This window comes from Tachyglossus aculeatus, chromosome X5 (genome assembly GCF_015852505.1).
Source record: "Tachyglossus aculeatus isolate mTacAcu1 chromosome X5, mTacAcu1.pri, whole genome shotgun sequence".
NCBI classification, from domain to species: domain Eukaryota; kingdom Metazoa; phylum Chordata; class Mammalia; order Monotremata; family Tachyglossidae; genus Tachyglossus; species Tachyglossus aculeatus.
In genome coordinates, this window is record NC_052097.1 from 5,191,298 (window position 1) to 5,210,985 (window position 19,688).

A 19,688-nucleotide genomic window follows, 5' to 3' on the forward strand; every position below is an offset into this window, starting at 1 on the left:
GTTGAGTCGTTTCTAAAAAAAATTCATTTTATTGATTGCCTTTCAGGAGACAGCATCCTAAATAGACACCTCTATTTGTGGCCAAGCGGGGAGAGAGCAAGGGACTAGGAGTCAGCAGACTCTGGTTCCAGTCACATAGGGACCTTGGACAAGTGGCCTTATCTCCTCTGGACTCAGGTACCTCATCTGCAAAATGGGGATATGACACAGGGTGAGCCCTGTGTGGGTAAGGGACTTTGTCCAATCTGAAAACCATCTATCGAGGGACTTCATCCAAGCTGATAATCAGCTATTCATTCAATTCATTCAATCATATTTATTAAGCGCTTACTATGTGCAGAGCACTGTACTAAGCGCTTGGGAGAGTACAATATAACAATTTAACAGACACACTACAGATACGCACATAATTGCTATGGGGTTGAGATGGGTGGGAATATCAACGAAGGGAGCAAGGCAGGGTGTCACTGAAGGGAGGAAGGGGACGAGGAAAGGAGAGCTCAGTCAGGGAAGGCCTCTTGGAGGAGATGTGCCTTTCATAAGGCTTTGAAGTGTGGTGGGGGGGAAAGAGAATAATTGTCTGTTGGATATGACAAGGAAGAGCGTTCCAGGCCAAAGGCAGGATGTGGGCGAGAGGTCAGTGGCGAGATAGATGAGATTGAGGTACAGTGAGAAGGTTAGCATTAGAGGAGCGAAGTGTGCGGGCTGGGTTGTGCTTAATAAATGTGCTCATGATTTATGGTTTTCTAATTCAAGCTTGGGCTCCAGGTGCCTTGGAAAGGTTGCATTGTTTTCTGCTCCAGATCAGTCAATACACTCTCTCTGCTCACAACTTTTTTCAACCTCAGGGAAACTGAAGCAGTCTAAGGCAAAGGCCTTGTCTAGGAGCCTTTTACACAAACATGATTGGCTAAAAGTCACCAGGCTCCCTGAGGCCTGTGGAACCTTTGTTGCGATACATGGGACAGGCTCGAGAAAAATGGGCACAGCTAGTAGTGGCCACACCAGTAACCCTCACTGTAACTCGTTCTTGACGCTCAGTCCTGCTTCTTCCTGGTGTGGGATGAATGCTGTGAATGGAGGAAGGAGACATGGGAATGCACTCGAGAGACGCTCAAAAAATACCACTGCTAAGGTAGACAAAGGAAATGGTGGCTGTAATCTTCCCTTTCTGTCAATAGCCTTGAAAATGTAGCCATCTCTTCAATACTATCGAAGGTTGTAGGGAGGGAAAGGAAGTTCAGCCCAGCTGACAGGAACTCTAGAAGACTTGTCTGGAAGACCTTCTAGACTATAAGCTTGTTGTGGGCAGGGAATGTGTTTGTTTCTTGTTATACTGTACTCCCCCAAATGCTTAGTACAGTGCACACAGTAAGTGCTCAATAAATACGAATGATTGACTTGCATGTCTTGAGATTGTTGCGGCCCAACAGAGCATACGATTGATTTTTGGGGTTTTTTTGGCATTTGTTAAGTGCTTACTGTGTGCCAGGCACTGTACAGAGGAAGGACGACAAAGATGGAGGAAGATGGTCTGGGTTCCAGTTCAACATTCAACCCTCTCAGAGAAACCATGGTCCATGACTTTCTGGTTCTTGGCAAGGACAGTGCTAGGGAGAAGTCCACAGTGCAACTTAGAAAATTTCATCGGATGGGGATGATTTAATATCAGCCAGCACTGCTTATGTCAAATCAATCAATTGGTCAGTGGTATTTATTGAGCACTTACCAGGTGCAGAGCCTTGTACTAAGTGCTTGGACGAAATGATTGTGGTATTCGTTAAGTGCTTACTTTATGCCAGGCACGGTACTCAGTGCTGGGGTGGATACAAGCAAATTGGACTGGAGGCAGTCCCTGTTCCACATAGGGCTCACAATCTTAATCCCCATTTTAAAGATGAGGGAACAGAGGTACAGGGAAGTGACGTGACTTGCCCAATGTCACACAGCACTCTAGTGGCAGAGCCTGGATTAGAACCCAGGTGCTTCTGACTCCCAGGCCCATGCTTTATCTAACAGATTCAGTAGACACTTTCCCTGTCACTTGCTGTCCTCGTTTCTACCATACCGCCGATTGGCCAAGGCTCAGAGAAATGGAAGTCATCATCGTCACCACCACTTATTTGGAGGGTCTCCTGAGCACAACATCCTGTTCTGGATTCTCGGGGGACAGACACAACGGTGAGGCCCTAGTCCCTAGCCTCAAAGGTCCAATAATCTGATGGGCAAGTCGGGCAGACAGAGATGAATCGATCAACAACAGTTAAGAGAAGGGAGGGATAGCTTTCAGAAGTGAACCCCGGGGGGCTACATTTCCGGGGGGCCGAAGGGAAGGGGGTCATTACCGTAGTTCTGAAGCAGTTCCTCTTTACTGGACACAATCAGGGAACGGTCCTTGGCAGAGAGCACGATGGCCAGGCACACGTAGTGTTGCTCAGAAGTGCTGGCTCGCCGCACGACCGTCAACAGGCGGACCGGGTGGTTATTCGGTGGTGTGCTAAAACGTTCAATGCAGAACCAGGTGGAGTAGCTCAGACCAGATGGAGGGGGGAAGAATCTTTCGCCTGCAGAAATGTGAGTAAACGAAAAGTTTGGGATGAAGTGCGAAAAGCTCACTGTAAACTTGGTGTGGGCAGGGAACGTATCTACGGACTCTGTAATACTAAATAATAATAATGGTATTTGTACAGCACTTACTCTGAGCCAAGCACTGTTCTAAGCAACTCTCTTTAGCACTTAGTACAGTGCCCTGCACATGGTGCTGGATAAATATTCATTCATTCATTCAATCGTATTTACTGAGCGCTTACTGTGTGCAGAGCACTGTACTAAGCGCTTGGGAAGTACAAGTTGACAACATATAGAGACAGCCCCTAACCAACAACGGGCTCACAGTCTAGAAGGGGGAGACAGACAACCAAACAAAATATGTGGATAGGTGTCAAGTCGCCAGAACAAATAGAATTAAAGCTAAATGCACATCATGAACAAAATAAATAGAGTAGTAAATATGTACAAGTAAAATAGAGTAATAAATCTTTACAAATATATATACAGGTGCTGTGGGAAGGGGAAGGAGGTAGGGCAGGGGATGGGGAGGAGGAGAGGAAAAAGGGGGCTCAGTCTGGGAGAAAGGGGGCCATATGATTGATGGATGGATTGATTCCATCCTACAATAAACCAAACATAACCAGAACTGTCTAAGTGTGCTTCATCCATCTGTCTCCACCCGGGGAAACAGGTGCTCAAGGAACGGGATGGGGAGTTACGCTCATCGACACTCAAAGAAGGACTGAATCAGCGGCACTTGACGGGCAAGCCAGAAACGCTGATGCCTAGTTTCAAGGTGGCGAGGGCATGTCTGAGGACTGCAATGGATGCTTTGGTGATCTGCATTGCTCGCCTGGGAGCCTCTCACCTCTCCCTCTCTCTCTCTCTTCCACCTTCCGGTCTCCAAACGAGGTCAGTGAGAAGCAGAGGGCGTCAAAGACACAAGAACAGCATGAACCAAAATCTGAGCTAGGGTAGTAGAGTATGGTAGTAGAGTATGCACTATGCCCCTGATGAACACAGTGCCCTTGGCACAGCCCGGGAGCAACGGTCCACACCATACTCCTGGCACCCAGAGAGCTCACGGCAAACAGAGTGTTCTTGGCACAAAGAGGGCCTGGAGCTCCCAGGTTGTACAAAACTGGGCAGGGCAATCGTTATATTAAAACAAAAAAAAGACCTCACTTGGAGAGTACAAATGACCGATGAAATACCTACCAGTTCCGATTCCACTGACTACAGCACCATCTGTCAAACCAGTTGCGACGGCATTATTGGATGGGGCATTATGTGGGGCTAAACTCGGCAGGAACAGGCAGCTACAAATGAAAGAGAGAAGAAACAAGCAAATTAGAAACCAGAACAACTTCATATAGCAGTAACACTGAGGCTTAGTGGATAGAGCATGGGCCTGGGAGTAAGAAAGACCTTGGGTTTAATCCCGGCTCTGCCACTTGTCTGCTGTGACACCTTGGGTAAGTCACTTCACTACTCTGGGCCTTGGTTACCTTATCTGTAAAATGGAGATTAAGATCGTGAGTCCCATGAAGGGCAGGGACTGCATCAAACCCACTTTGCTTGGCATTCAAATACCATTCCAGTTCTCATGGACTCGGCCCAAATTCAGGTTCAAACCTTATCTCTGAGGTATGAAAGCACAAAGACTTTTCTTAATCATCTCATTTTTGCAGTTTCAAAATGATATACAATACGGAGGCTAAAAATATTGAACAGATTCCTTTTTGGAAACACACCTAATAGAATAGCAAACCATTCTATTCAGTAGCCTATAATTTTGTTTTATTTTTATGGTATTTGTTAAGCACTTACTATGCGCCAGGCACTACACTAAGTGCGGGGGTTGATACAAGCTAAGCAGATTGGACTAATCCACGTCCCACACAGAGCTCACAATCTCAATCCCCATTTTACAGATGAGGTAACTGAGGCTCAGCAAAGTGAAGTGACTTGCCCAAGCTCACATAGCAGACAAGTGGTAGAGCTGGGATTAGAACCCAGGTCCTTCTAATTCCCAGGCCCATACTCTATCCACTAAGCCTCAATGCTACAGTTGCACATAGTAAGTGCTTAAAAAATACCACAATTATTATTATTAGTGCGTGGACCCCAGCACCATTCAAGGCATGAGTACTCCAGTGCAGGTTCTACAATGCTGCGTCTTTTGGGAATGTAATGTACTGAATCCCTGTGCTACATGGGAACTGAGGGTCTTCTTGTGGGGCTGAATCAATGTTCTAATCCCGGCTCTGCCGCTTATCTGCTGTGTGACCTTGGCAAGTCACTTCATTTCTCTGTGCCTCAGTTCCTATGCCTGAAAATGGGGATTAAAATCGTGAGACCCATGTGGGACATGGACTGTGTCCAACCTGATTAGCCTGTATCTACCCCGGCATGTAGTATAGTGCCTGGCACATAGTAAGCACTTATATACCAAAATGATTAAAAAAGAAAACCCCAAAAAACCATACCAACCAGGACTGTCATCTCACACTGTAAATAGAGAGAATTCCGCCCCTCCACTGTTTTTTTCTATTTCCTTATTTCAAGGGCACTTGCTAAATCCTTACAGTAAGCCAAGCACTGTACTAAGTGTTAGGGCAGATACAAGATCATCAGGTTGGACACAGTCCCTGACCACATGGGGCTCAGAGGAAAGGGAAAACAAGCATTTTTGTTTTCCCATTCTACAGAGGAGGAAGCTGAGGCCCAGAAAAGTGAAGCAACTGGCCCATGGTCACACAGCAGCCAAATGGTAGAGCAGGGTACAACTCAAAACTGTTGAGTGGTTTTGCTGCTGCTGGTAATACTGGAACACTGTTCACCACTTAAAAGACAAAATTATTTCCACTCGCCTACAGCTGAGGCTACAGTCCCATTCTACCGATTCATAAAGGATTTTAAAGCTACTTCAATCACCTCAATCCTCCAGACTTTCCAACCACTTCCTACTTGAAGCCCATTCCCCTTGAATGGCCTCCTTGTGAAGCAGAGCGTGTTAAGTCTGCATTTTTCTAGAGATGGGACTTTTCTCCCAGTGAATGAAGGCATCATTCCACACATTTCTCGGGAGCAAGAAGGAGCATTTGACTTGAACGGCCTCGCTGGTCCTTACCCAAATCCTTCCAGTGACGTGTCGAATTCAACAAACGCCGGAGTGACTGATGATCCGTGAAGCCTGATGTCGTGGGGCGTTGTCATGGAGACCAGGCACTTGACCCTCGTCAGGGGAACGGTACTCCCTTCGGCAGACTTAACCAGGCTCTTGCTGATCCGGTAGTGGTTATCTTCCTGCACGCCGAACACGCTGTCAGAACCCCATCCTTCCACTGAGGTGACCATACAACCTGCAGGTCAGAGAATAAATAGCTTCCATTTGTTCATCTCCCAAGCCCAGATGGCTTCCTTTTAGGGGATGGAAGCCATTTTTCCGTAGCAGCATTCTGCAGTTCAAGTTCATAATCATAAAAGTCACTGCGTGGAGAGACTATACATTTTTTTTAAAAAAAACCTCTGGAAATAACGCTTTAGCAGCTCTGAGAAGACAAACAAAACAGACTTTGTGTGAATTTGCCCACAGGAGGGCAATGAAGTGGTTTAGAACCTTAAGTAAAAAGGCAGTGTTTCCTCTGTCTTTAAATACTGCCCGAGGAAAGTGGGGCTCACTTTCCAATTCTCCTTTTTTCAGTCTTTCCTTGGAATTAGTGGGACTGAATAGGTAGCCCCCAAAATACATGACTTTTACGAACATTCATTAATGGGACAACTGTCAAAAGACTGACACTTTAAGTGAACGGCTGTCATGTTTCTTTAATAATGCCACAATACAAGTAGCTGCCACAATTTCATTCAACTGCCAATGGCTTGCCTTTCCAAAAGGAAATGTAAGTCTTTGTGACAGAAAGAGACGAAGTGAAAGAGTGGTCATAACTGCCTGCCTCTTATTCACACCCGGGACTCTGGGGCTAGTAGAATTTAAACTTCTTGTAAAGAATCAACAGCACTGCGCTAAGTAAATTACAGCTGAGTGCAGAAAAACAGTGTTCACCTCCAGAAGCAACAAAAGGGCCCCGACAAAAAACGCTGAGGCATTACAGTCGCAAGGAAACTCAACAGATCTTTAAAGATACATTTCTCAGAAACTGGGAGTTGTTAAGAACAGTGATTTGAACAGAGACTGGAAGGGACAGAGGCTTCAGTGAATGTAACAGAGCTACTGTCCTTTTTCTTGTCTAGCCATTTTTATTTCAGTCCACCGATAAATAATGATAATTATGGTATTTGTTAAGTACTTACTATGTGAGAAGCACTGTTAGAGCTGGGATAGATACAAGGTAATCAGGTTGTCCCATGGGGGGCTCACAGTCTTAATCCCCATTTTCCAGATGAGGGAACTGAGGCACAGAGAAGTTAAGTGGCTTGCCCAAGGTCACACAGCAGACAAGTGGCAGAGGTGGGATTGGAATCCATGTCCTCTAACTCCCAAGCCCGTGCTCTTTCCACTAAGCCACGCATGTGAATAGCAAGACATCCTAAGGGAAAGCTACCTGACCAGGAATGGGATTTTCCTATAATCCTCTCATCCTATTCCGACTGGATTACTGCATCAGCCTCCTCTCTGATCTCCCATCCTCCAGTCTCTCCCCACTTCAGTCTATATTTCACGCTGCTGCCCGGATCATCTTTGTGCGGAAACGCTCTGGGCATGTTACTCCCCTCCTCAAAAATCTCCAGTGGCTGCCTGTCAACCTACGCATCAAGCAAAAACTCCTCACTCACAGCTTCAAGGCTGTCCATCACCTCGCCCCCTCCTACCTCCCCTCCCATCTCTCCTTCTCCAGCCCAGCCCGCACCCTCCGCTCCTCTGCCGCTAACCTCCTCACTGTACCTCGTTCTCGCCTGTCCTGCCATCGACCCCTGGCCTGGAATGCCCTCCCTCCCCACATCCACCAAGGTAGCTCTCTTCCTCCCTTCAAAGCCCTACTGAGAGCTCACCTCCTCCAGGAGGCCTTCCCAGACTGAGCCCCCTTTTTTCTTTCCTCCTTCCCATCCCCCCCGCACTACCTCCTTCCCCTCCCCACGGCACCCATATATATGTTTGTACAGATTTATTACTCTATTTTACTTGTACATATTTACTATTCTATTTATTTTGTTAATAATGTGCATCTAGCTTTATTTTTGTTTATTCTGATGTCCTGACACCTATCCACATGTTTTGTTTTGTTGTCTGTCTCCCCCTTCTAGACTGTGATCCCGTTGTTGGTAGGGACCGTCTCTATATGTTGCCAACTTGTACTTCCCAAGCACTTAGTACAGTGCTCTGCCCACAGTAAGCGCTCAATACGATTGAATGAATGAATGAATGAATTTTCAAAGGCCAATAAGACCAGCTGTTCTGGGTGTACTGCCCCGAGGGTGGCTAACAGTGGCCCTCCCTGACAACCCCACCTTTATGCATCATACCCTGCTGCAGCTGCGGGCAGACTCAAAACTCCAACAGTGCTTGGAAGCCACTGCAGAGAAGCTAGTCTACGCACACACTCTTGGGAAGAGTGGGGTGGGAGAATCACTGAGGTCCCTCCGTCTGGGTGTCCAGATCTAGAATCTGAAGTTCTTGACTGAGGAGACTGAGGCATGAAGAAACAGCATGACCTAGGGGCTGAGCACGGACCCAGGAGTCAGAAAGACCTGGGTTCTAATCCTGGCTTTGCAACCTGTCTGCTGCGTCACTTTCAGCAAGTTACTTCACTTCTCTGTGCCTCAGACCCTTCATCTGTAAAGACTTTGAGTCCCATGTGGGACATGGGCTGTGTCCAACCTGATTAGTTTGCATCCAACCTAGCGCTCAGTACAGCGGTCTCTCAGTCCAAAGAGGAGACTCATTTACTCATTGGATTTTTTTTGAAAAAAAAAACAGGCAGCGTGGCCTCAAACTTTGGGATAGTGCAGCATTCCATGACTTAGGTTTGCTGTGGAAGGTTGGTCAATAGAAACAGTGAAGAAATCCAGATGGTTCCAGAAGAAGAAAGGAAGACTGAAAATCCTTCTGAATCATTTATTATATCAGAAACTCACTGAAGTAGCAAAATAGTATTTTCTTAAACTGTCCAACCTGTAGTTTGTTCTTCTGTTTTTCAAACAATCTCCTATGTAACAAGAGTTCCCAGTGCTTAAGCCTTTTTCACAGATGTAATACAGGGTAGTATGATGATTGTACTTTATAAGGTACCAAGACAATCCTCAAATACACACTCCACCACACTTTCTGAATATCTAAAACATTCATCCATTCAATCATATTTATTGAGCGCTTACTGTGTGCAGAGCACTGTACTAAGCGCTTGGGAAGTACAAGTTGGCAACATATAGAGATGGTCCCTACACAACAGCAGGCTCACAGTCCAACCCAAATCTCTCCTTGGAAAGAAATAAAATTAAAAAAAACCCCACATTACTCAAAAAAAAGGGTGTGGGGGGGAAATCTCAAATCCAACTTACTTCTCATTTCGGGTTCAAAACTTAACGAACTGGGTTTGTGAACTCGATATTGCTTTAGGAGTTTTGCATCCCAGGCTCCGCAATTCAAAGGATTTGCCAAGCGTAAAAATTCCCTGAGGAGGAGACAAAACAAAATGACAACAGCCTTTAAAAGATCTAAACCACATTGGAAATCAAACTGCTCAAACAGCCCCCCGTAGAGGTTACAGACATTTCAATTACAAATATAAAAGGTGAACAGGGAAAAGAAGTAACGGAGCATCCTTTGGATCAAAGATGTCACTGCCAATGGAGTGATAGCTTCTTAGAGTGAGATGGTCTCTTGTTCTGTTCTTCCTGTCCCTTGCTAGTCTTGTGAGAACTGGGAGGGAAAAGGTATGTCTCATTGCCTGTCCCTGGGTTGTTTCTGAAGCAGTGGGGATGGTGTGCATGGAACCATCCACACTCTCTCACTGGGGCCCCAGAATCCATTGGCACCTTGTGAGGAGGCTTGCAGGAAAAAATGGTGCCACCTGAAGTCACAGAATACCCCTGAGACGTAAACAGCAGAAGACACCACCTACTCCTCACCCACTTGGTTAGCCACTGATGAATTTGATATTCCTTGTGGGCAGGAATCATTTCTTCCCACTCTGTTGTACTGTACTCTCCCAAGTGTGTAGTCCAGTGTTCAGCACATGGTTCGCACTCCACAGATGCCAATGACTGACTGACTGCTGGTTTAGTACAAGGCTTCTACGAAAACCAAGGGGCAAACACAAAACTCAAAATGTGGAAAACATTAATCCATGCATCCCAAAGCGGAAAGAAAACTGAAACCCATGGAAAAAAACAGAGCCAACTTCACTTGAAATCATCAAGCTGAATCTCCAGGAAGGAAGTACTTGCTTAGTTTGTGTAAAGAGCTGCCCTTCAACTGATTAATCAGTGGTATACACTGAGTGCTTACTGTGTGCAAGGCACTGTACTAAGTGCTTGGGAGAATACAACACAACAGTCAGTAGACATGTTCTCTGCCCACAACGAGTTTACTTTCTGGTAACTTTCCCAGTAGTCTGACTGGACCTCCAAGAGATTTAACTCCATTCATTCATTCATTCAATTGTATTTATTGAGTGCATACTGTGTGCAGAGCATTGTACTAAGCGCTTGGGAAGTACAAGTCGGCAACATATAGAGACGGTCCCTACCCAACAATGGGCTCACAGTCTAGAAGGGGAAGACAGACAACAAAACTCCATGAGGCAGACTCCCTCCTCTTACAATCAACCAATGATGGTATTTATTGAGGGCTTACTCGGTGAAGAGCACTGTACCAAGCGCTTGGGAGAGTACACTGTAACAGAGTTGGTAGACACATTCCCTGCCCACAGTGGCCTTAGAGTCTACACAATCCCAGACATTTAGGTACAGCAGAAGTGAGGCCAGTAATATTTTAAGAGACCATTTTCATTTCTATTTACTTATTTATAGAGAGCTCAGTGCACCTAAAAACAAAAGGCTTTTAAAAGGGTGTATCTCCCTCTGACTTGAAAAATAACTTGGAAGTGTTAAAATGCCCAAGCCTACCCTTTAACTGTCGTATGCAAAAAGCACTATCACTTGCCAGGTTATCTAGGGGCTGGAAGGGCCAGTTCTAACAGCTATCATCCCTACCAGCGCAAAAATATAGATTTTTTTTCCCCAATAGCTTCCTTACCCCACGGGCCCCACCTCTTTAATCAGTCTCTCTCTGCAATCTGAAACGTACTTAATTTAAATTCAGGGATTCCCCCCTTCTAGACTGGAAGCTCATTGTGGGCAGGGAATATCACTGTTTATTATTGTATTGTACTTTCCCAAGTGCTTAATCAGTGCTCTGCACACAATAAGGGCTCAATAAATGCGACTGAATGAATGAACAAAAGAATGATTGAAGTTTGCAATGGCTTTGAGATCCATGCACTCATAGTTTCACATTTAAACTGTGAACACCTTAAGATCAGGAAACATGCCTGACAATTAACTTGCATCTACCTCCATGCTTGGGAGTGCTTGGCACATAGTAAGTGCTTACCAAATACCACAATTATGTCTTGGGATTTTATTGTGCTTCCCCAAGAGCTTAGTCCAGTGCCTTGCATTGAGTAGGCATTCAATAAATACCATCTGTAATTCAGGTATTTATTAAGTGCCTACTATGTGCCAAGCCCTGTACTAACCATGGGCATAGAATCAAGCTAATCATCAGCATGAGAAGCAGTGTGGCATAGAGCCCGGGCCTGGGAATCAGAGCACCTGGGTCCTAGACCCTAGCTCCGCACCTTACCTGTTGGGTGACCTTCGGCAAGGCAGTTCATTTCTCTGTTCCTCAGTTCCCTCATTTGCAAAATGGGGATTCAAAGACCATTCTCCCTCCTGCTTAAAGACCGTGAGGCCCCTACTTCTCTTGTACCAATTCCAATGCTTAGTACAGTGCTTGGCACATAGTAAGTGCTTACCAAATACCACCATTATTATTATCCGATTAGACACAGCCCCTGCTTCACACAGGCCTGTCAGAAAACTGAAGATCACCATTGTGTGGTGTAATAGTCTAGATTACTTCTTTTTTTATGATGATAAATTGTGGAAAGAATCTTGGAAAAAACATCCCTGTAATTCTGAATTTCAAAATGATGTACTCTTGCTCAATCATATTTATAGAGCGTTTACTGTGTGCAGAGCACTGTACTAAACACTTAGGAGAGTATAACATAACTGAGCCGGCAGACAAGTTCCCTGCCCACAACGAGCTTACTCCTGCAATGACTCTCCCCGCCTTTAAAGCCTTATTGAAGGCTCATCTCCTCCCAGGGACCTCCCATGACTAAGCCCCCCTTTCCTCTTCTCCCACTCCCTTCTGCGTCACCCTGACTCGCTCCCATTGTTCACCCCCGCTCCCAGTCCCATGGCACTTGTGTACACATCTGTAATCTATTTCTATCCATGTCTGTCTCCCCCTCTAGATTGTAAATTCACTGTGGGCAGTGACATGTTTAGTGTTGTATTGTACTTTCCCAAGTGCTTAGTACAGTGCTCTGCAAATAGTAAGCATCCATAAATACCACTGAATGAATGAGCTTACAGTCTAGATGGGGGAAGACTTGCTCCTACATGAATTGTCAGCAAGGTGGAAGAGAGAGATGGACTGACCTCAGCACCATGGGTTCCAGGGCCTGCGAGGCCAACCTCTCGAACATACGCTGGAGCGGAGGGTGGAGGGAGTGATCCTCGTCGGCCAGGGCGGCACTACACCGCAGCAGGAGGCGGGCGTGGAGGCCGGCCTCACACATGACCTGCTGGTTTCGTTCCAGGTGCACCAGGGACTGCAAGATGTTGGCCACCGCCAGCTGAAGGTCCAGGGCATGCTGCAAAAAAACCCAAGACCCCACCCCTAGATCGTCAAAAGGACAGGTCATGATTGGGGAGAGGGGGTTATTCCACTCGATGCGCACCTGACCTGAGGCTACAGCTATGGTGTGTATGATAACCCTGGCAAGCTACATTCAGGCAGGATTCACAGGCAGGGGGTTAATGATGGGTCTACGTTCCACCACTAACAATAATAATGACTACAGAATTTGTTACATGCTTATTGTGTGCTAGGCACTGTACTAAGCGCTGGGATGGATACAAGCAAATCATGATGGACACAGCTCCTACCCCAAAAGGGCTCACAATCTCCATCAAACCAACTCCTGGCTCCTCTGCATTAAGAAAGATTGGGTCATGTCTCAGCAGCCTTAACCAGCACCGGACTCCAATCGTTCAACAATAATAATAAAAATGATGGTATTTGTTAGGTGCTTACTATGTGCCAAGCACTGTTCTAGGTGCTGAGGTAGATACAAGTTAATCTGGTGGGACACAGTCCCTGTCTGTGTCCCCATTTTAATCCCCATTTTACAGATAAGGTAACTGAGGCACAAGGAAATTAAGTGACATCCACGGTCACACAGCAGACAAGTGGCGGAGACGGGATTAGAACCCAGGTCCTTCCGATTCCCAGGCCCATGCTCTATCCTGTAGGCTGGGCTGCTTCCCACTGGCCATGCTGCTTCTCAAGGTCAGAGTCGCCAAATCTGGCAGGAATAATCACTACAGGCTTGGAACACTCGATCCCATCTCCTCTCTAACTTCATCCGGTCCTTGTTTTCTACTCCTTAGTGCCAGCATTTTGGACAGTAATAAATCCGGACAATGACAGGTCACGCCTGAAGCCAGGAATCCGAAGACCTGGACTGCGCTCATGACAACCAGGACTTAGTGACAGACACGGTCGGCCTCGGAACTGATTGTCATCTCGTTACAATACTTCGTCAACAGCCACAAAGTAAATAATTAGAACGCAACTGGAGAAACGAAATCCCTTCCTGCCAAAATGCTTTTCAGGGCAAAGAAGAACACACCCACACCATATGCAATCTCATCTACAACTCGAAAATTGGAGATTCTTACTGGCAACAGGCACACAAAAGAGCAAACAACAGATTCCAGGCATCAGAAATCTTTATGGGAAAGGTCTAGAAACTAAATTTGAATGCTGTTATTAAAAACCACGTTTTAGAGTTAAGAAGATGAATTAGACTCTTACAAAAATGAACAGATTCATTGATTTCACTATGACTCTGCTAAACCAGGGATTCTCCAGAGTAGTTTACCCTGGCTGTGATTAGGGTCTCCCACTCCCATTTGGGGGACAGCGCTTTTTTTCAAATTAAGATTTTCTAAATTTCATTTGAAACCTAAGAGAAGTGGTGACAAGCTGCTAGGAGAAGCCGGAGAAGCAGCATGGCATAATGGATAGAGCCCGGGCCTGGGAGTCAAAAAGAACTGGGTTCTAATCCAGCTCTGCCACTTGTCTGCTGTGTGACCCTGGGCAAGTCACTTCACTTCTCTGGGCCGCAGTTACCTCAACTGGAAAGTGGGGATTAAGACTGTGACCTCCATGTGGGGCACGGACTGGGAATAACCTGACTAGCTTATATCTATCTCAGCACACAGAACAGTGCCTGGCACATAGTAAGTGCTAAACAGGTACCATAAAATAAAAAATACCCTCCCAAACTGGCTCCCCTTCACCCACCAATGCTTTTCTCCAACCAAGTCCTCCCTCGTTCCCACCCAATCTCTATCTGGAGTCTTGTGCTATACCCATTGAACTCTCCAAGGGCATTCTGGGGAAGGGGTATGCAGGCAAGATGGGATGGAAAAGAGAGGAAAAGGAATAATAATAATAATAATGATGGCATTTATTAAGCGCTTACTAGGTGCAAAGCACTGTCCTAAGCGCTGGGGAGTTTACAAGGTGATCAGGTTGTCCCACAGGGGGCTCACAGTCTTAATCCCCATTTTACAGATGAGGTAACTGAGGCACACAGAAGTTAAGCGACTTGCCCAAAGTCACACAGCTGACAGTTGACAGAGCCAGGATTTGAACCAATGACCTCTGACTCCAAAGCCCAGGCTCTTTCCACTAAGCCACACTGCTTCCCCAGCAGCATGGACTAGTGGAAGAGCCCAGCCCTGGGAGTCAGAGGACCTGGGTTCTAATCCTGGCCCTGCCACTTGTCTGCTGTGACCTTCTGCAAGTCACTTCACTTCTCTATGTTTCGGTTCCCTCATCTGGAAAATGGGGATTAAGACTGTGAGCCCCATATGAGACAGGGACTGTGTCCAACCCGATTAGTTTATATCTCCCCTAGTGCTTGGTATATAGTAAGTGTTCACCGAATACCATTTGAAAAAAAAAATATAACAGGGTAAGGAGGCAGGGAATGATGAAGGAAGATGGAAAGGTTGGATGGGGTTAATGAGAAAGGTAAAAGACACAAACACACAAAACACCAAGACAGAGCAACTGAGTGAATCAAAGCTAGAAGCAGGAGCAAGCAGACTCAAGGAGGAACCAGGGGAGAGAAGATGAGAGAATACAGGAGAATGAGCATGCCACAGGCAGCCGTGAGAAAGTAACAAATGACAGAGGAAGACAGGCCACCATTAACCTCTTTTCCTCACTCTCCCAACTCTGCCTCAACTTCCTTTCCTCTACTCTAACCTCACTCTTGCTTCATCCTGAAGCAGTGTGGCCTAGAGGAGAAAGCATGAGCCTGGGAATCACAAGACCTGGTTTCTAATCCCAGCTCAGCCACTTGCCTACTGTATGGCTTTGGGCAAGTCGCTGAACTTTTCTGTGCCTCAATTTCCTCAGCTGTAAAATGGGGATTCTACCCTACTACCTCCTATTTTGACTGTGAGGCTAAGGTGGGAAAAGGACTTTGTCCAACCGGATTATTTTTGTGCCTATTCCAGGACTTTGTACAGTGATGAACATATAGTAAGCACTTAATACAAACCATAATTATTATTATTATCCCATTTGTGCCCTTACTGTCCTCTCCCTTCTCTACCCTCTTTCCTCAGGTTCTTCCATACTCCCCCCACCACTTTTGCCTCATGATGGCTGGGGTCAATTTTCAGCGAGTCCTCCATAAAGGGCAGCCCTAGGGCAGTGAATTCAATGCCCCGCTGAGAGCCCTTGTCTCCAAAGAGCCCTTAACCAGGTTCCTAAGCATAGGCTCCGCTTATTTTTTTTAATGATATTTCTTAAACGCTTACTATGTCCCAGGCACTGAGCTAAACACTGGGATATGTATATGCTCATCGGATTGGACACAATCCATGTCCTACATGGGGCTCAAAATCCTAATCCCCATTTTACAGATGAGGAAACTGAGGCACAAAGAAGTGAAGTGACTTGCCCAAGGTCACAGATTTGGCAATATCAATAATAATAAAAATAATGATGATAATTTTAATAATGGTATTTGTATTATATGGTACTGTATGCTAAGCACTGTACTAAGCGCTGGGATAGGTACAAGAGAATCAGGTTCCATGGGTGGCTCACAGTCTAAATGGAAGGGAGAACAACTACTGAATCCCCATCTTGCAGGTGAGGGAACTGAGGCAAAGAGAAGTTAAGAGACTTGTCCAAGGTCACAGATTTGGCAATATTAATAATAATAAAAATAATGATGATAATTATAATAAGGGTATTTGTATTATATGGTACTGTATGCTAAGCACTGTACTAAGCACTGGGATAGGACAAGATAATCAGGTTCCATGGGTGGCTCACAGTCTATGTGGGAGGGAGAACAACTACTGAATCCTCATCTTGCAGGTGAGGGAACTGAGGCAAAGAGAAGTTAAGAGACTTGCCCAAGGTTACAGAGCAGACAAGCTGTGGAGCCAGAACTAAAACCCAGGGCCTCCAACTTCCAGACCTAACCTCTTTCCACTACGTCACATGACGTAACATGGGTGGTTTTGTGGCTGATTTTCTGTAGCATAATTTGGAGAAATCACGGAGAATTTCCCTCTCCTCCTCCCATGGTGCTCTCTCTCTCTCTGTCTTGTGTCTGTATATTGTTAGATTGTACTTTCCCAAGGGCTTAGTACAGTGCTTTGCACACAGTAAGTGCAAACAAATATGACTGAATGAATGACGGAATAAATGAATGAATCAACCCCATTCTAACATCCTCAGCCAAGGCCCAGGGCTCTCAAGCAAAGCCTGTAACCACCGTTGAGACCCTTGAGAATTGCTAGGCTAGACACCGAATATTTCCTATGACACATCATTGGATGGGGGGATGGTGGCAGGTTTTCAAGGGGCATTCCATTTCTGGTGTTTACACTACCACTTTGGGCCACAGATGCCCATCTGCTGATTATGCAGAGCTCCAGAATTTTTTTTTAATTAAATGGCTTTTGTTCATTCATTCAATTCATTCAATCGTATTTATTGAGCACTTACAGTGTGCACAGCACTGTACTAAGTACTTGGGAAGTACAAGTCGGCCACACATAGAGACGGTCCCTACCCAACAACGGGCTCACAGTCTAGAAGGGGGAGACAGACAACATAACAAAATATGTAGAGAGGTATCAAAACCGTTAGAATAAATGGAATTATACCTACATGCATATCATTAATAAAATAGAGTAGTAAATGTGTACAAGTAAAAATAGAGTCATAAATATGTACAAATATATACAAGTGCTGTGGGGAGGGAAAGGAGGTAGGGTGGTAGGGGAGGCTTTGTTAAGCTCTTACTATGTGCCAGGCACTGTACTAAGAGCTGGAGGAAGCAGCATTGCCTAGTGGCAAGAGCACGGGCTTGGGAGTCAAAAGATGTGGGTTCTAATTCTGGCTCTGCCACATGCTTGCTGTGTGAGCTAGGGCAAGTCACTTCACTTCTCCGTATCTCAGTTATCTCATCTGTAAAAACGGGGATTAAGACTGTGAGCCCCATGTGGGACAGGGACTGTGTCCAACCAGATTACCTTGAATCTACCCCAGAGTTTAGAACATTGTTTGGCACATAGTAAGCGCTTCACAAATACTATTATTATTATTAAAAGCTAATCTGGTCGGACGCAGTCGGTGTCCCACCTGGGCCACACACTCTTAATCCCCAGATGAGGTAGCTGAGGTACAGAGAAGTTAAGAGCCCAAACAGATTTATTACTCTATTTATTTTACTTGTACATATTTACTATTCTATTTATTTTGTTAATGATGTGCGTATAGCTATAATTCTATTTATTCTGACGATTTTGACACCTGTCTACATGTTTTGTTTTGCTGTCTGTCTCCCCCTTCTAGACTGTGAGACCGTTGTTGGGTAGGGACCATCTCTATATGCTGCCAACTTGTACTTCCCAAGTGCTTAGTACAGTGCTTCGCACACAATAGGTACTCAATAAATACGACTGAATGAATGATTGAATGAAAGTAGCAGAGCCAGAATTAGAACACAGGTTCTTCTGACTCCTAGCCCTGGACTCTATCCACTGGGCCATGCTGCTTCTGGCTGGCTTGCTAAGTGTTTCCACAACTGGCTGCGACCTTTACACACATATTGCCAGAATGCACCAGGAAGCAGGCAGAGAGAGTTTCTTCATTCTGCCACACCCTCACCACCCGAGACAGGAAGTCCCGTCCCCACGTTCATTCCCACTTGGGAGAAGGAGAGGGAGCATGGAGATGACCCCGGGCTTACCTCAGGCTGGGTCGTCGATCCCACTGAGGCTAGGAGATCCAGCATAGCCAGCATGGCCCCTGGGTGGATGACCACTGCCTCCGTGGTCTGGACAGATGGGGCAGCCGGGTGGACCTTCAGATCCGCAACGTTTTTCGGAGGATAAATGGGGGGTGTCGAGACCGAATGGTTCACGTGCCTAAAGCCAGAAGAAAGAAAACAAAAATCATCCCCCTAGATAGGCTTCTCCCTAGACACGCGTCAAACAGCGTGCACAACAAACCCCAGATGTCGTGGGACAGTTCTACCCTCTCGCAAGGGACAGATTGCCCCCAGCTATGCGTGTCAAACTAATCGTTCAGGATCGGATTTTGGATTAGCCAACAATCTGGGACCTCTGCTTCTCCTCTTCCTTCCTGCTGTTTGACTCTTGGTCATCAGCACCTCAGATTGCACAGAAGCAGAAAGAGGGAGTGCTTTCTTTCTGGTGGGAGAGAGGAGTAGAACTAATGGGAGAGGAGTAGAACTAATGGGAGAGTAATAGAACTAACGGCAAAAATGAGTTTTTTTCTGCAGAGCAAATGATAATAGACACCCTTGTCCTTTCAAAATGGCCTTTACTTGAGTCCGATGGGCTCTTTTTACTCTGTGATGATGCCACCCTCATGTCACACAAAGGTGGAGAGAGCAACGAACTCCTCCCTCTGCTGAACCAGCCTGGATCCAGTCCCAAGACCCTCTTTATTAGTAACAATAATAGTAATAGTATATGTTAAGCGCTTACTATGTGTCAAGCACTTTTATAAACAGTGGTGAAGAATACATGCTAACCAGGTTGGACACAGTCCCTGTCCCAGATGGGGCTCACAGCATTAGTCCCCATTTTAATGAGGTAACTGAGGCACAGAGAATTGAAGTGACTTGCCCAAGATCACACAGCAAACAAGTGACAGAGCGGGGATTAGAACCCAAGTTCATGTGATTCTCAGACCCATACTTTAGCCACTAAGCCATGCTGCTTCCCCAACACCAGTCTCTGGCTGCCGTCAGTGAGAGAGTCTTGTCGGACATATTCGGGAGGGCATTTTTCTCCCTTCAAGTGCCACTCCATCCAATAAGTAACATCTAAATACCCTGCCTCTGAAACTTCAGAAGTTTGCAAGTGCAGCCTTTTGGCCTGAGGGAAGGAATGCTTGGATACCACTGATTTGGAAGCAGCCCCTTCTGCCAAAAGGTTCCAACAAGACTCTCTCAGCCTTCTGTGTGGCATGCCATATTATTGTCGCCAAGGGCAACGCTGATTCAGCGCACTGGCATGGGGGTAGCTTTGTGAGCAGACGCTTTGTGGGCAATGATTTGGAAGCGGAGACCGTTGGCATGGTTGTGTTTTCTAGGAAAAGCTCATTCTCCCTTTGACAAATTCCTATACTGCATACAGCTCCCCTCCCTCACATCTACAGGCTTGTTATAAATTCAGCCCATGAATGCCTTCCATTTTAACCCAAGGCTCCTGCCTCTCTCATCCTAATAATAATTATGGTATTTGTT

The 19,688-nt window shown here is 45.9% G+C and overlaps 1 protein-coding gene across 3 annotated transcripts in view; it reads right to left on the reverse strand.

Annotated features, from left to right (window-relative positions):
* The window catches only part of WDFY3 (WD repeat and FYVE domain containing 3), a 226,385-nt gene that overhangs the window by 103,943 nt on the left and 102,754 nt on the right, over positions 1 to 19,688 (reverse strand). For all 3 annotated transcript variants that reach the window (XM_038769261.1, XM_038769260.1, XM_038769259.1), the window contains 6 exons: positions 18,162 to 18,339; positions 12,244 to 12,458; positions 9,070 to 9,182; positions 5,684 to 5,915; positions 3,769 to 3,869; positions 2,346 to 2,564 (listed from right to left, as the gene is read on the reverse strand). In XM_038769261.1, the coding sequence (XP_038625189.1) occupies positions 2,346 to 2,564; positions 3,769 to 3,869; positions 5,684 to 5,915; positions 9,070 to 9,182; positions 12,244 to 12,458; positions 18,162 to 18,339 (1,058 nt within the window). The remainder of the gene's footprint in view (positions 1 to 2,345; positions 2,565 to 3,768; positions 3,870 to 5,683; positions 5,916 to 9,069; positions 9,183 to 12,243; positions 12,459 to 18,161; positions 18,340 to 19,688) is intronic.